The 17458-nt window shown below is 36.0% G+C and overlaps 2 protein-coding genes across 10 annotated transcripts in view; both read right to left on the bottom strand.

Moving 5' to 3' along the window:
- E2F5 (E2F transcription factor 5) overlaps nucleotides 1–528 on the bottom strand; it is a 36742-nt gene extending 36214 nt beyond the window's left edge. For both annotated transcript variants that reach the window (XM_037803065.1, XM_037803066.1), the window contains exon 1: nucleotides 12–528. In XM_037803065.1, the coding sequence (XP_037658993.1) occupies nucleotides 12–245 (234 nt within the window). In that variant the 5' untranslated portion in view covers nucleotides 246–528. The remainder of the gene's footprint in view (nucleotides 1–11) is intronic.
- An 8871-nt stretch (nucleotides 529–9399) lies between these two features.
- The window catches only part of LRRCC1 (leucine rich repeat and coiled-coil centrosomal protein 1), a 49541-nt gene continuing 41482 nt past the window's right edge, over nucleotides 9400–17458 (bottom strand). For 5 of the 8 annotated variants that reach the window (XM_037803233.1, XM_037803232.1, XM_037803234.1 and 2 more), the window contains 2 exons: nucleotides 14234–14369; nucleotides 9402–12435 (listed from right to left, as the gene is read on the bottom strand). In XM_037803233.1, coding sequence (XP_037659161.1) covers nucleotides 12313–12435; nucleotides 14234–14369 — 259 coding nt within the window. In that variant the 3' untranslated portion in view covers nucleotides 9402–12312. Of the gene's footprint in view, nucleotides 12436–14233; nucleotides 14370–17458 lie in introns of all 8 variants that reach the window. The other 3 variants (XM_037803239.1, XM_037803237.1, XM_037803238.1) reach the window with 1 other exon arrangement.

Below are 17458 nucleotides of genomic sequence, written 5' to 3'. Positions count from 1 at the left end.
CCCGGGCTCACCGCTTTGAGATCGAGGACGCCGTCCTTGGCCTCTTGCAGCAGCGACACGAACTTCGTGGTGAGGAGCCCCAGGCTCTTCTCGTGCCTGCTGCTGCCGCTACCGCCGCCCCCGAGCTGCTGCGGCTGCGACTGCTGCGGGGGTTGCGGCTGTGGAGGCTGCGGCTGCGGCCTTTGGCCCTGGCTCTGGCCCTGCGGCGCCTGCTGGCCAGAGCTCGCGGGCTCCGCCGCCGCCATCGCGTCCCGGCGCCGCGGAGGTCCGGCGCCCGCGCACCGCCGCTCGCCAACCCCCCGCACGCGGCCACCTGCCGGGTGGGCTCCGCAGCGGCCGCTTCTGCCGCGGCCCGCCGAGAGCCGGACGAGGGTCGCGGGTTTCTGCAAACAACAGGTGCGCGGCGCCCACCCGACTCGCGGTCGCACTGCGCGCCGGGCCTCCGCCCCCTGCCCCAGCCTGGGGAAGCGTGAATGAAGCCCACGGCCGAGGGGAGGGGGAGTGAAAACGAGGAGAAGGGGCAGCGAGGGGGTGGGGACCAGAGTTTAAATGGCAGGAAGTGACGCCACGGCCCGCTGTTGCCTGGAAACGCATTTTTCTGTAGGTAGGAGGCGCGACTAGGGAGGAGGGTGTTGTCGGTGAGCCTGTGTTTCACACTCGCCTCCTCGCTGTTCACGAGCTGTCCCAAGGAAGGGTTGGGGGTGGGGGGTGATCTCACGCAGTAACTTGGGAGGAAAGACGACTTCTAAATGGGCAGAAAATCACTATGCCCAGTGGTCATAAATTTCTGAACTTTGGAGCTGGTAGGCTCTCGGTTTGTGGAACCTAACGGAATTAGCCTAAAGTGACTTATTTTCATTGGGCTGGTTTTTGCTCCCTTTGCTCAGATTTCTTTTCGAGCTTTAGAATCCTTTGCACACATTTCAACAACTTGGACCACGTGCAGGGCTTTATTCCATAGATCATTTTTCTAGATTTGGAATACAGGAAAAGCAGAACCGTGGAGTTTTAGGGTTGGTTTTATCCGCCTCCGAAATCATCTCCAAATCCTTTACTTTATAAATGGAGTAACTGTTAGAGATGGAAAAGTTGTGAACTGCCCAAGTACTGGCGGCTAGTTACTGGTGAAGCTAGGACTCACCTCAGATCTTCTACACCTGGAACAGTGTTCTTAGTACTTTATTAGAAACAAATTATATTGTATTAATTTAGGGTATTAGGCAGGTTCTTGTGCTTCAACGACATTCCAAACCATTGATGATATATGAGATCACACACCTTCTGACTAGAAGAAAGTTTTTTCTTACTAGATTTCAAACTCATGAGAATAAGGACTAAGTTTTAAATGACTTGGTGCCATACTACACTTTGAATATAGTATACAATAAATATTGGATATGGCAGTAAAAAATTAATGGAGAAAGTTTCATGCAAGAAAGGTTTTGCTTAATTTAAAATTACAATAAACTAGCAAAAAAGGGTCACTGAAGGGAAGTGAAATACTAAGACATGAGCATTAACTAGTAAAACCAGGAACACCAACTATTAAAAAAAACTGTTTCCCATTCATTGGCACAGAATTTTACTAATAACTAGATAGACTATATTTTAATGAAAGAATTATATAAGCAAACTTTAGAATTAAAAATCTCATGTATGAAAAAATTGGTCAATGGAAAAACATTTGAAGAATTTAAGCTATTTGAGGTTTTCCCTGCATGATTTGGCATTAGCAACTCCAAGTTTGCAAATTAGTTTTATGATTGTTGTCCAATAGTGTTTCTTAAGGAGGTTTTATTTTAAATTTGAAAGAAGAACATTTGGCTACAGATACAGGTACAGGAATTGACAAAATTAAAATTATTTTAAAAACTTACATTTATATAGAATTACCTTATATCTATCCCAATTGTAGACTAGTGGGTGCAAACAGAAATACAAATTAGCAGCCATTTTGATTAGGCTTCAAAATCTTATGTCTGTTTCAGGAAGTTAAAAATTACTTCCATCAGCAGTTCCCAAACTTGGGCGGAAACATCATCTCCATAGTTCATTAAAAATGTAGATTCTTGGGTCCAAATCTCCAAAATCAAATCAGCATTTGATGAGAATTTGGCCTTGGAATATGCATTTTCACAAATAGTTACAGAAAATTTCCATGTGCATGGTCACTCTTTGAGAGCACTGAATCACACAATGAAAAATAATGAAATAGAATTTTTCCTAAAAATTGCTAAAGATCAGAGACTGATAATGCAAAAGTCCTTTTGATATTGTGGAATCTTTGTGAGATTTCTGCTAGTTAAATTATTTAAGAAACTTGGTTTAAAAAATCAGAATACATGTACCTTTAAGAAAATGGTATTGGTCACTGTATTGTAAGATATAGATCTGACTTTGTTTCTGTATCCTTTTGGCTATAAAGGAAGGAACTATCAAAAAGTTATCAATTGCTTTGTGCAATTTCTTACAAAAGTCTAAGAATTCTTCACATCAAAAGTAAGGCTCATATGAAACCTATTCCTAAAGGAGAAGCTAAGCCTACTTATAAGTAATTATGCCTAAGAGTCAATCCCAGAGAACCTCTTTTGTTGCTCAGATGCGGCCCTTCTCTGTAAGCAAATTCTGCAGGTAAACTCACCGCCCTCCTCACTATGTAGGACATAATTCCCAGGGGTGTGAATCTCCCTGGCTACATGAGACATGACTCCTGGAGATGAGCCTGGCCCTGGCATTATGGGATTGGGAAAGACTTGGATCAAAAGGGGGAAGAGAAATGAAACAAAATAAAGTTTCAGTGGCTGAGAGATTTCAAATGGAGTCAAAAGATCATTCTGGAGGTTATTCTTATGCATTATATAGACATCCCTGTTTAGTTTTTAGTGTATTAAAATAGCTAGAAAGAAACACCTGAAACTGTTGAACTGCAATCCAGTAGCTTTGATTCTTGAAGATGATTGTATAACTAGCTTATGTGGTTTGAATGTATGATTGTAAAAACCTTGTGACTGACACCCCCTTTATCCAGTGTATGGACAGAAATGTAAGAAAATAAAGACAAAAAATAAATAAATAATGGGGGGGGTGAGGAATATGGGATGTTTTGGGTGTTCTTTTTAATATTTATTTTTTTAAAAAAATTTTTTGGAGTAATGGAAATGTTCAAAAATTGTGGCGTTTAATGCACAAGTATATGATGATACCATGAACAATTGATTGTACACTTTGGATGATTATTGGGTATGTGAATATATCTCAATAAAATTGCATTAAAATTTTAGTCAGGGGGGAAGTGGTATGGGAGGATTTGGGTTTTATTTTTTATTTTTATTTCTTATCTGGAGTAATGAAAATGTTTTAAAATTGATCCTAGTGATATATGCACAACTATGTGATGATACAGTGTGCCATTGATTGTATACTTCAGATAGTTTTTATGTTGTGTGAATATATCTCAACCAAATTGTATTAAAGAAAAATGCTGAAAAAAAATGTCAGATCTCATACTTTATCAACAAGATTTAGGTAAGATTTTTCTAAATTTTATTCCATTTACCCATGGAATAATAATAAATGCATGACTGTAATCCTTGGTTAAATTCAGATTAATTGCACTGGATAAATTGGGTAGATACTATGCTCTATTATGAAGCTGCTAATATACTCATGTTTCTATTTTCTTATTTTGCATTTTGGAAGTGTAGCTGCTTAGCCAGCTAAGGACAAGAGGAGGGCTTAAATATTTTGAAACTCACAGAATGATTTATTAGTCCTTGATCCATTGGAGTAATGTTAACAGCATCTAACATTTGTAGAATTTCACAAAATCTATTGTCACAGGAGACCAGGATCAATTTAAAATATTTACGGTTGTGTCATAATATAGTAAATATTTAAGGAAATTCAATCACATTTTATTGTTTGCTGATTATGGCTTACTGGTTTTGAAATGCATTAGTCTATTCAATAGCTAGGATCGGTTGGAACTTTCAACTCTCAGTTCTCTTTGGAGTTAAATTCTATCAAAAGACTGCTTACATCATCCTTATTACTCCATTGTTTTAATTTGTTCTAAATTGGTGAAAGTAAAATTTGGCTATTTTTGCTTTTCAAAACTTACAACACACCACATCTGTCTTTTCCACTTTCTAGGAAAAAAAAAAGATCTTAGTTTAAAAGATAATTTCCAAAGATTGTTAATCCTCTCATTATGATAAACATTCTTTGTTCACCCATGACCTGCACAGTACAAAAATATGATAAATAATGTAAAGAAGTCTTCAGAAATTTGTACCGTATAAGTAGAAAGAAGAAATGCAAATTACATTCAGACATACATAGAAATGTAATTCACACACATCAGAGAAAATTTAAATTTTATTTAGTGACTTGTACTCTATCTTATTGTCTTGTCAAGGTAGCACGTTGACATTACGGTATGCTGTTAAAATAAGAAGTGATGTAGTTGTGTCTAAAGCTCTTGAAGAGTGGTATTGAGAATTCTAGTTCTCATTTTTATTGTTATTGATTTTGAAATGATATGTGAAGTAGAAACCATAACATATTCAAATCTAAGCACAAGAAATCCATGTTATAACAAAAAGTAATTCAACTGATATAGTCTGGAAGTTTCTATCTACTTAGGCATTATTAGTCCTCTGACTACCCTTGTACATAAAAAAAGGGAAGGGAAATTTTGGTCAAACATTTACTGAATCTCTTGTCATTTAGACATTCCTGAAAAACCAAGTTGCTCAGCAACACTCCCACTAGCAATACTGTTGATAACACCATTTCCTTGAGATTTTAGTCATATAAAACCCCTCATCACTAAACAACCAAAGCATAAGATGACAGCGTGTCCAGATAATAAGACATCATGCAAAGACCTACTGTTTACCATACTGTGCCCAAGTCAAGAAAACAAACTTATACCTAGTGTCCTCAGATGCAAACGCTTTGGCAAATAAGGCCTATATCAATTGAGAGGTTGAAAAAAATTGGATTTATGACCAAGAGGGAGTGATTCTAAGTCAAAAGTTTTGTAGTCAAAAGATAATTTCTCACATGAGGTATGCAACCTACTCTTGAATGTTTAGAAAATAAAGATAGAAAAAATATAGATAGAATTGTAGTAACAAATGTGACAAAATATTAAAGTTGGTAAATCTGGGTAGGGGATATTATATCTGTATTAGTTTTATATTCTTTTTGCAACTCTTCTCTAAGTTTGAAATTATTTCAAAATAGAAAGTTTAAAAGATAATTTCTTGCCAATATACAATCCCCACACTATTCAGTTCCTTGTGACATGCCAGAAAATTGATTCCCAAGAATGAAAAATAAAGCACAAGATAAATGGTAAGAGTTATCTAAGAGAACTGTCCAACCTAAACAAATGTACCATCCTATTTTGCCCTATGTAATAAACTGTTTTGCTTATAAAATCTATTTATATATTATGCAATTCTTTAAAATATTAAAGAACTTATTTAACAAAAATTCAGACTTATCAGTGTATATCTTTCAACTAAGCCTTGTTAACCATATCCATTACCAAATGAAATATTTGCTTTTAGAATCTCTGAAAAAGATGCTTTGTAAAATGAAAATGAAAGAACTGAAATATTACCACTGCAAATTTTCCTCAGTCAGTAGATGATAAAATAATTTGTCTGTTCTAAAGTGTGATTCTTATACCACTACTAGTTGTACACAGGATGATTTTAGCTGATACATGGTAACACACTTTTTAATACTTGCATGATTCATTTAATGTGGATTAGAAAAAATAAAAAATAAACATAACCAGAACATTAAACCAGTGATTTCATTCATATTGTTTAAATTACAACTAAAAGAGGTTATTTAATTTCTTAAAGTATGTCAATTTTAGGAAAATTAAGAAGAAATAGTATGGGTGGTGTGAAGATATGGTGAAAATAATGAAGAAGATAGAAATGATGTCATAATAATTTAAAAATTTTTACTTTTATAGACGTCAGCCAATTGTGCATTTCTAAGAATCGGCATTCAAATTTCAGAAACTTTATGAGGGTTATATCAGCAAAGACAGCAAGCAGAAAGGTTTCATAAGTTCAATAATGTTTACCAAATAATAGGTAGTACATGCCTACATTGTTAACTGAAAACAGGAAGAGCTTTCCAAGATTTGAAACTATAAACCAATATTCTCTTCACCACTCTTGAGAAGAAAAATGTGCCAATAAAGAATTTTCCCTGAACGGATTAAAAACAATGAAAAGAAGTGGTAAAGACATATCCTCAGTCTCCCACCATATACTTAATCTCAATGAGAAATACTATGAGAAAACAGAATAAACAGAATTTAAACACAAGGCAGGTATAATACCAATAAAAACTGGTGTATAGATAAAAGGGAAAAATCAGTTAACAAAAACAATCCATTGAAAACTGGTAGCTACAAAAAAAATTCAACTCCATCACTTTGCAAATCACATGCTTACTTAGATCTCCATGTATATGAGCAGACTAGCTTCTGTACTTCTCAAAGGAAGAAAAGGCAAAATTTAGGCTAATTACAGATGTAACAACTATACTTCATTTAGCCCTTCCAAAACCTAACAGGAACGGTGGTGAGAAACTGCACAATAGCCCAGCACAGAAAATAGAGAGACACTGATGCTGTGTATTGCATAGGACAAGAATGTTTTACTTGGTATGCCTCTGATTAGGCATGACAAACTAATCCCCCTGGAATTCACTGTTAGTATGTATATTCAAACCAAAGAGCAGGCACCCATTATAGGAAGGTTTCTTATCTGTTCAAAGAATGAGCATTTCCTCAATAAGACCCTGATATAGAGGGCAGGGAGGTTGTTTTGGTTCTAGCTTTCTTTTCCTGAGTTCTAATAAATAGGTACGTGTGTGTGGTTTGCTATGTAGGTGGGTATCTGTATGCTTGATTCAGTAGATCTTTTGGGAAGTGAAAGTGGGCTGAGTGATTTGGTACAGGGCTCTAGGAAAGAAAAGGTATGATCTATTTGTTGAGAAGCTATTAGGTCGACTGAAAGCCATAGTTACATTGCTATGGCAATAATTATTAAGAATCTCAGCATGACTGAACCATAACAGAACACAGTGAGATCCCTGGCACCCTAAAACAACTGTCTTAGATATATACAACAAAGCATGTAAACGGTGGTTACATCCACATAATGGGATGTATAATCGGGACAAATATATTAAAATGTATTCAGCTGCCCGTATCATCTTTGACTATTGTGATTCAAGCCACAATATTAGATATGCTAAACAAGACTCATTTTCTCTCTTCCCACCAATATTATAACTTAGCAGCAATATTATATCTCCAAGGAAGTAAAGAAATATAGGAGGTAATTGGGGTCTGCCATTAATGTTCTCCATTTCATTATATCTTTTTTAAAAATTGTGGTTATATGTATTTGCCATTTTAACCATTTTTAAGTGTACAATTAAGTGGCATTAATTGTGCTACCATCACTATCTTCTATTACTAAAACTTTTTCATCACTCAAAACAAAGGTTTTAGCCATTCTATTCCACTGATCTATATATCTAGCTTTCTGCCAGTACCACACTGTTATGGTTACTGTACCTTTGTAGTTTTGAAATTGGGCCCTGTGAGTCCTCTAATTTGGTTCTTTTTCAATATTGTTTTGGAGATTTAGGACCTCTTGCAATTACATATGAATTGATTAGCTTTTCCATTTCTGCAATAAAGGCTGCTGGAATTTTGGTTGGGATTGTGTTCTGTAAATTGCTTTGAGTAGTACTGACATCTTAACAATAATAAGTCTCCCAATCCATGAACATGGGATGTCTTTCCATTTCTTTAGGTTTTCTTTAATTTCTTTCAGCAATGTTTTGTAGTTTTCAGTGTACAAGTCTTTCACCTCCTTGGTTAAATTTATTCCTTGGTAATTTGTTCTTTTGGATGTTATTGTAAATGGAATCTTTTTCCTTTTTGGACGGTTCATTACTGGTGTATGGAAACAACTAATTTTGGGGTGTTGATCTTATAGACTGCAACTTTGCTGAATTCATTTTTCAGCAATAGTACTTTTTGCATGGATTTTTGGGGATTTCATATTTATATATATAGGATCATGGCAGCTGCAACTAGTATTACTTCTTCCTTTCCAATTTGAATGCCTTTCATTTCTTTTTCTTGCTTAACTGCTCTGGCTACAATTTCCAGTACCGTGTTGAATAGCAGTGGTCAAAGTTAACATCCTTGTCTTGTTCCTGATCTTAGAGGGAAAGCTTTCAGTCTTTCACTATTGAGTATGATTGTTAGCTGTGGATTTCCCTTATATACCCTATAGTTAGCTATAAATTTTCCTCTGCACAATGCTTTCACTTCATCCCATAAGTTTGGTATGCTTTCATTTCCCATTGTCTCTCAGTATTTTCTAATTTCTCTTGTGATTTCTTTGACCCCTTGCTTAAGAGTATGTTAATTTCCATATGTTTGTGGATTCTCCTATTTTCCTTCTGTTTATTGATTTCTAGCTTCATTCCACTGTGATCAGAGAAGATACTTCACATGATTCCAGTCTTAAAATTTATTGAGACTTTTTTGTGGCCTAACATATGGTCTATTGGAGAATGTTCCGTGTGCATTTGAGAAAAATGTATCTTCTGTTACTAAGTGGAGTGTTCTATGCATTATTCTAGTTGGTTTAGTGCTGTTCAAGTTCTCTATTTCCTTATTGGTCATGTCTAGATGTTCTATCCATTATCAAAAGTGGTGTATTGAAGTCTCCAACTATTACTGTAGAACTGCCTATATCTCCCTTCAGATCTGTGTTTGCTTTATCTTCACTGGGACTCTGCTGTTTGGTTCATAATTCTATTCATGAATCAGTCCCTCTGCCCCCTTCTAAAATCAGTATGCTGTCCTTCTTTGTCTCATAACAATATTTAACTTAAAGTCTGTTTTGTCTGGATTAGTAGTTACCTGAGCTGTTCTTTGGTTACTATTTTTATGGAATATATTTTTACATCCTTTCACTTTCAAGCTATGTGTCCTTAGATGGAAAATGAGTCTCTTGCAGATAAGCATAACTGGACCATGTTTTTTTGATCCATCCTCCAATCTCTTTTAATTAGTGAGTTAAATCCATTAACATCTAGAGTGTACTAATAAGGAAGCATTGACTTCTGCCAATTTGCCATTTAAATTTTATATCCTTTTTGTTCCTATATTATTCTAATACTGCCTTATTTTGAGTTTGGCTTTTTTCTAGGATCACTTTGATTTCCTCTTCATATTACTTTCTGTACATTTTAAAAAGTTATCTTCATAGTGGTTAACCTGATGATTACAATAAGTACCCTAAGCTAATAATCTAGGTTAAATTTATATTAAATTATATTCAATAGTGCTCAAAACCTCTTCTCCTATACATTTCCACCCTTTTGTTACCAAAATTTTTATATATTCTATGACCATTAACATAAATTTATAATTATATGGATTTGCCTTTGAAATCACACATAAAACAAATGAGTTATAAACAAAAAATGTTAAACTGACCTTTTTATTTATCTGAGAATGTCTTAACTTCTCCTTCAGTTTTGAAGGATAACTGCCAAATATAGAATTCTTTGTTGAGTTTTTTTTTCTTTCTGCACTTTAAATACCCCATTGTCTCCTGCTTCCATGGTCTCTGAAGAGAAATCAGCTGTTAATCTTACTGAAGATGCTTCTATATGATCAGCTTTTCTTGCTGCTTTCAAGAGTCTGTCTTTCTCTAACAATTTGTGTCTGTGCATGGAGAAAACTCTTTTTGGTTTATGTTGCTTGGAGTTTGTTGAGATTCTTGGATGTATAGATTCATGTCTTTTCTCAAATATTTTCTGGGAATATTTTTGTCATTCTTTCTTTAAATATTTCTTCCTTTTTCCCTACTGTTATGGTGCTCTTATAATGCATATGTTAGTACGCTTCACGGTGTTTCATAGGCCCTTTAGGTTCTGTTCATTTTCCTTTATTTTTTTCTTTCTGCTTCTCTGATTGGATAACTTTTTCTTATCCTTGAATTCATTTTTTCTTCTTATTCTCACATCTGCTGTTGAAATCCTCTGGCAAATTTTTCATTTAACATATTGTACTTTCCAGCTCCAGAAACTCTACTTTGTTCTTAAAATTTCTATTTCTTTATTCTTTTTTCAATACACCGTTCTGCTTTTCTTTGGCTCCTTGTCTGGTTTCCTTTAGTTCCTTGAGCGTCTTTAATACAGTTGATTTAAAGCTTTTGCCTACTAAGTCTGATGCTTGGGGTTCCCCACGGACAGACTGTCAATTTCTTTCCTGTAAATGGGCCACACATTTCCTGTGTCTGTGCATGTCTTACAATTTTTTTGTTGAAAACTGGGCATTTTGAATTTTAGGTGGCACTCTGGACTTCCCTATTCCCCAAGGCTTACTGTTGTTGCTTGTTGAGGGAAGATGTCTGTTTAGTGACTTTTCCAAATTATTTTTTCAAGACTATATTGTCATCCAAAGTCTGGTCTGATATCTTGGGAGCCAATGACCTAACAGGCATTCCTTAAACACCTGTTGCCAAAAACCAAAAACTCCACTAGTCTTTGTAGATTGTCTTTAAGCTGGAGCACTCCAAATTAGCTAGGACATTTAAAACACTGCCTTACCCTTTGCCACCTGCTGGTGAAGAACCCAATGACTGACTACAAGTGCAAGTCTAGTGTCCTCTCAAATCTTTTCTAAGCATGCATCAATCACTGGGCATGTACATTGTACTCTCATTTTGCTGGCATAGTAGACTAAATTATGTACCACAATGAAAGACATGTTCTTAATCCACATTGTTGTGGGTATGAATTTATTTGTAAATACAACCTCTTGAAGGTATTTAAATTTAGTTAAAGTGTGTCCCAACTGAAGGAAGATGGGTCTTAATCTGTATTACTGAAGGCCTCAGAAACCAGAATCAGATAGTCACAGGGGGGAGCCAGAAGGCAAAAGTCAGAGGAACCTAGAAGAGCAGCCACAAAGGGAGAGATCACCATGTGATAGGGGAGATATGCAAGTCAAGGAACTCCAAGGACTGCAGCAAGCCAGCACCAGAATGCTAACTTCAGGAGGAGGCAAGCCCCAGAAAAGCCTTAATTTTGGACTTCTAGTCTTCAAAACTATGAGATTATAAATGCCTGTTGTTTAAGCCAATCCACTGTGTGGTACCTGTCACAGAATCTTTACAAATCAAGACACTTGGTATACACTTATAAAAAGCCTTTGTCCCCCCAAGGATCCTCCTTTTCAACCACCACCTTACTAGGCTTTTGGGTCTGCTTGTTGCTTGCCCCATCCTCTGTCCCTTCCCTCAGGTGGCTCTGATACCGACAGATGCCTCCCAGTTTGCTGCTTGAGTCTGATGGGTTTGAGACATAGGGAAGCCTTTGCAAGGGTCCCTCAGGGAACTGTGACACAGATCAAAACACACAATCACAATGTTTTGAGAAGAAGGTCCATATTGCCCACCCCTGGCGATAGCAAGCTGCTGGGAATGCAGCAAGCACAAGGAAATGTAGAATGCTGGCACTGCTGTTGAGCTGGGGAAAGGGGCGAGCAAAAATAACAGGATGCTTTCTTACTGAAATTTTGCAGCCTCTTTTGTCATTAAGCACTTCTCTGGTTATTGTAAGTTTTACATAACAATCCAGAGTTTCAAAAAAACATTGATTCTGCTGATTTCGGTTAGCTTAACGATTGCTTCAGTGGAGGTATCATCTTGACGTGCCCTATTCTGCCATTTAATGTCAGTCACTCTGTACATATACTTTAAGAATGCCACATCTTTTATCATAGAGATTCAAATCACTTTTGACTATACTTATGTTCTGAGCAAAAGAATGGAGCTATATTAACTAAAGGACCACCAATAAATATAATTCATTCTTCAACAACACAGTAAAGTAACAACGATGGAAATAATTTCTCACATAATCAAAATACTAACCATATTTTCATTTACATATATATGGGCAAATGTGTTACCAAACAATGTACAGCGCAGAAACAAGAAAAAGTGTCTTAAGTCTTGTTATTTCATCGGTTGTTCTATTACACACAATTATTAATTTATTATAAAAACCTGTATACACAATTAAATACTTGATCAAAGTTTTAAAAAATATATTCAGAATGAAATGTGTAGAAAGAGACATTTCAAAGTCATAGAAGTTACTACTGTTACAATATTTAATCATTTTTACAATAGGTTTGCTGGTATATTTCAATGAATTTCTTTCTCAGAATCATCACAATTCTTGCTGAATTTCACTTAGAGCAAAAGAGAGTTGTTTAATTTTTTCCTCCATTGACTTTTTGTTCTTGCATGTTTCTTCCAGAAGCTCACGCATTTCTTCTTCGACTTGATAAACCTAAATTGACATGTAAATTTTACATTTTGATTTCACAAAGAAAAGGTATTTAAAAATGCATACTGAAAGAAAAAAAGTAAGTAATTTATTCTTATATACTTTGCAATCTGTAATATTTAAAACAGATTTCTAAAATACTATTTATTTATAAAATATTTGTAAATATAAAATCATTACAACTGCTAATTGGAAAAATGCAATGTTAACACAGTATCAAGTATATTGTCTATTTAATTCTCTTAAGGTTCTTCTAAGAATATGCATGACAAGTTAATTTATCTCTATTTTAGAGCTTAGAAAATTGAGGCTTAGCAAATAAAAGTATTTCTTCAAGGCCATGCAGATTCTAAGTAGTACAGCTGGGACAGAAAGTCAATCTTCTGACTTATTCTTTCCATCCTATGCTGCTTGTGAATGGGGAGTCATGAATCCAACTTAAACAACTCTTTCTTACAGCCTTTCAGAATTGAAATAGTACGCCTCCCCAAAGACACTCTTTAATGTAGCTTCCATCCCCAAAGCATTTCTAAAATTGCTGTTGATGATTATAAATTACCATCTTTTTGAGAGATCATTTTAACATTTTTTCCTTACTAATATTTGCTTCTCTTAGAGAACTAATTTTCCTCCAAATTTAAATTTACACCTGTATATGATCTTCACATTTTTATCTCCTCACCTGATAATCACATTTAAACTCTAGCCATTTCCCCCCTCACCTGATAATCACATTTAAACTCAAGCCATTTCTCCAACTCTAACAGACACTTCGCGTTTAACATTTTTTGACATTGACAGGAGGTCCAAAATCGAACTGAATATTTTCCTTTTAGCTAAGGGCCTAATCTGATAATTTATTTAGCACTACCAGATGTATCTTTGTTAAACACATGGCATTTTAAATAAAACATGTGAAACATCTGTTGACTTGGTCAAGTTATACCTCCTTATTCACTGTGATTATTTCCTAAGACTTTACTCCCTTTTTCTCTTGGTATAGACTCCTAAGAGTAATATCACTAAACCACACAATCTTGATTATAATTGCTATAAAAAGTATCAATTTGCTTTTCTATTGTTGAACTCTTTTTCTGATTGCTGATTTCTGAATCCCCAATGTCTTACAGATATCTTAGGTTTTTAATTACCACTTCAAAATCAGGGAAAAATGGAAATTCAAAACTGTCCCTTAAACTAGTAGATTCCAACAGAGATTTCACATCAGAATCACAGTGGAGTTTAAAAAACATGTGGATCTGACTTTAAGACTTAGTGAATGAAAGTCTCTGAGGGAAAGCTCATGCATGTATATTATTAAAAAGCTCTACTGGTGACTCTGATGCTCATCTTTGAATTACATTTGATTTGGAAGCAAATTTGATTTAGAATCACCACCCTAAACTCAATCCTTTCGCACTGATGTCAAAATGATAAAGCTGATAGTAATGAATCCTAATTAATAATAAAGTACCCTTTGATACCATTTCCCAAGGTAGTGGTGGATTGTGTCTAATACATTCAGGTTCTCATCCTCCCCATGAGATTAGTGAGGAATATGGGCAATTTTTATCCAGCGATCATAAAGCAGATATGCAACAGGATCAAACTCATAATTTTTGTTTCTTTAGAATTACATTACTAATTTAAGTATTACCAACACTTTGACTTGGTTTCAAGATAGTTTTGGCAACATTCTTCGTATCTATTTGATCATCACATCTTGCTCTTCTCTATAAATTTCAAAAATCTAATTTATTTACTATAAACATTCAATTCTGATAACCTTCACTGACAGTACCTTTTCATTTGCAGAATCAATATACTTCTGCTTTTCATTTGCCAGTTGTAGTATTTCAGCTTGATGAGCTTCAACAATTGCATCAACTTGTTTTTTAAAGGCATCATCCATACTATGAAGTTTTTCTAGTGCATCCCTTAAAAAGAAATTAAAAAAAAAAACATACATATATAGGATATGTATGTGTGTGTCTATTTATAAATTAGGATGTTTTCTTCTCAGATGATGGCTCTCACATTTGCATTTTAATGGAAGCATAAATCAGAAGTATGAAAAGACCAAAGGGCTACCTATGGTAACTGAAGTTACAGCAGTTCATCATCTAGCAGAATCTGTTAGACTAAAAACAGGACCAAGGGTGGGTAACATGGTTGGGCGCTTGTTACAACTTTCACTCTCTGAAAGTTAGAGTACCCTGTTTCCCCATTTATTTTGAGAACAGGGGTATAGTTTAAAGGTGCCTTCAAAGGTGACTATTGATCCTTTTTCTCCATATTTTCAGTGTGATGATAATTTGAGGTGTGCCAGTTTGGATGTATTATGTCCCCCCAAACACCATGTTCTTTGATGCAATCTTGTGGGGGCAAATGTATTAGTGTTGATCAGTTTGGAATTCTTTGATTGCGTGTTTCCAGGGAGATGTGACTCAATCAACTGTGAGTGAAACGTTTAATTGGATAATTTCCTGCTTATTCAGGGTGGGTCTGAATTAAATCACTGGAGCCATATAAAATTGCTGACAAAAGGAACTCAGAGCAGCTGTGAGTAACATTTTGGAGAGCAGCTAAGAGTGACATTTTGAAGAGGAGCTGTAGCCAAGAGGGACACTTTAAAGAATGCAAAGGAGCTGAGAGAAAAACTGGAACACAATCTGGGATCAGCAGATGTCAGTCACGTGCCTTCCCAGCTAACACAGGATTTCTGAATGCCATTGGTCTTCCTTCGGTGAAGGTATACTTGTTGATGCCATAGCTTGGACACTTTTATGGCTTTAAAACTGTAATTTTGTAACCAAATAAACCCCCTTTATAAAAGCCAATCAATTTCTGGTATTTTGCATAACAGGCAACATTAGCAAACTGGAACAAGGTGTATATTGCAGGATGGTTTAATTTATGAACATATGTCTGACTCCATTATATTAATGCATACCAGACAACACTCCATGTTAATAAATGCATTAAATAGTAGCCTGAAAATTTTAGTGCTAAAAGTATCTTAGAGGCAAAAAAAATTCCTTTATATTAAATATGAATTTCTCTTATGGAATATTAAAAAAGCCAAATCCAGGAGTGACCTCATCAACATGGCAATGTAAGACATCCACTGAGAAAATTTTCTCTCAGAATCAAATAAAGGGACAAATCCCACTTGCTTGGATTTCTGGAGTATGATGAGACTGGAGAAGGACTAACTACTGAATCAAGGGAAAAGAGAAAAATAGTATACAAAATCAGGTAGGAAATTTGTGCTGCAGACCTATTAGTCGGGACCCCTACCCCTCACTCGGTCATGCACAGCTTGGGGGTCGCACAGAGGCAGCACAGCCTGGGTCCCTCCTGACTGGATGTAGACCATACAGCCATCCACAGCAGTGAGACCCTCACGAATACACAGGCATAAGGACCAGGTCTATAGAGACCCAGGTGGAATACAAGCAGCTGAAGAGTGCCATACACAGTGAACCAAGTGAAAAAAGATACTGCAGCAGAACTGTTGGCAAGAGGTGCACACACTCAACCCACTCTGTTTGCTAGACCATCTAAAAATGCAAAACAGACCTTTCTGGTTTGGCCCCATCTGCCTCCCCAGTGTAAGAAACACTAATGGGGAAGAAACCAGAAGGAGAAAAGCCTCAAGGGATAAACAAAAGGGGCATAAGGGCATTGAATGGTTGTAAGACAGGAAGGGTCCCAAAGCTGAAAAGTATAATGAAAAGAGGGCACTGAGTGAGGGAGAGAATTTAAACAAATTATAAATAAGAGCTGGAAGAAAATTCCGCATAAAAACAAAGGGAACACATCAAGATTCCAGAGAAGGAACAGGGGAAAGGAAGCTTTCTTTGTGAAACAATTGCACTCAAAAAGGACAATCTTAAAAACTGCACCACATATCCAGGGCAAGAATTAGGTGTAGAAGAGCTGAGAAAATCTGAACAAACACGGGTTACTTGAAAGGTCCAGAATAAGTTGGACCAAGTGTCAAAGAAGAGACTTAACACAAAGACAATCAACTATAAAACCTTAGGCAAGAGAGAGAAATTGACCTTCAGGGCCCTGACATCAGCAAAAAATTAAAAGCTATGCTAAGAAACAGGAAGAAATAGCTTAGTCAAAAAAACAAATGAAAACTTCAAGAAGACGCAGAATTTGGAATGATGACTCAAAGGAGGTCAAACAAGTCTAAATCAATTCAAGGAGACGAAGGAAAATATGGATAGAAATAAACTAATGGTGGATACAGAGCTAAAGGATATTGAGAAGACAACATGTGAGCATAGAGAACAATTTGAAAGTTTAGAAAGTAGCATGACAGAAATTATGGGGATGAAAGGCACAATAATGGAGATGAAAATACATTAGAGACATACAACAGATTTGAACAGGCAGAAGAATTTGAGAACTAGAAGACAGGATAATTGAAATCATATAGTCAGAAGGAGAGAGAAAAAATTGAGCAGGGTCTCAGGGACATAAGTGACAGCATGAAGCATACAAACATAAGCATCATGGGTGTTCCAGGAGGAGATGAGAAGGGAAAAGGGACAGAAAGAATATTTGAGAAAATAATGGTCAAAAATTTCACAATTCCAATGAAAGGCAAAACTATACACATCCAAGAAGTACAACGTACTCCAAACAGAATAACCCCTAGTAGACTTACTTGGAAACACATACCAATCAGAATGTCAAATGTCAAAGATAAAGAATTCTGGAGGCAGCAAAAGAAAAGTGACTCGTCACATACAAGGGATCCTCAATAAGACTAAGTGCTAATATCCCAACAGAAACCATGGAAATTAGAAGGCAGTGGTATGAGATATTTAAGGTACTCAAAGAGAAAAACTGGCAGTCAAAAATTCTTCATCTGACAAAACTGTCCAAAAAAAATTAGGGAGAGGGGAGGGGCAAGGCATACAGAGGAGTGGAATTTAGTTAGTTCCCTGGATCAACTAATAAACAACCAGGAACAACTAGTAAATAATTTGGAATAACTGCAGGGAGA

This window comes from Choloepus didactylus, chromosome 14 (genome assembly GCF_015220235.1).
Source record: "Choloepus didactylus isolate mChoDid1 chromosome 14, mChoDid1.pri, whole genome shotgun sequence".
NCBI lineage: Eukaryota > Metazoa > Chordata > Mammalia > Pilosa > Megalonychidae > Choloepus > Choloepus didactylus.
The sequence above is the reverse complement of the archived record's forward strand: the minus strand, read 5'-3'. Positions and strand labels throughout refer to the sequence as shown.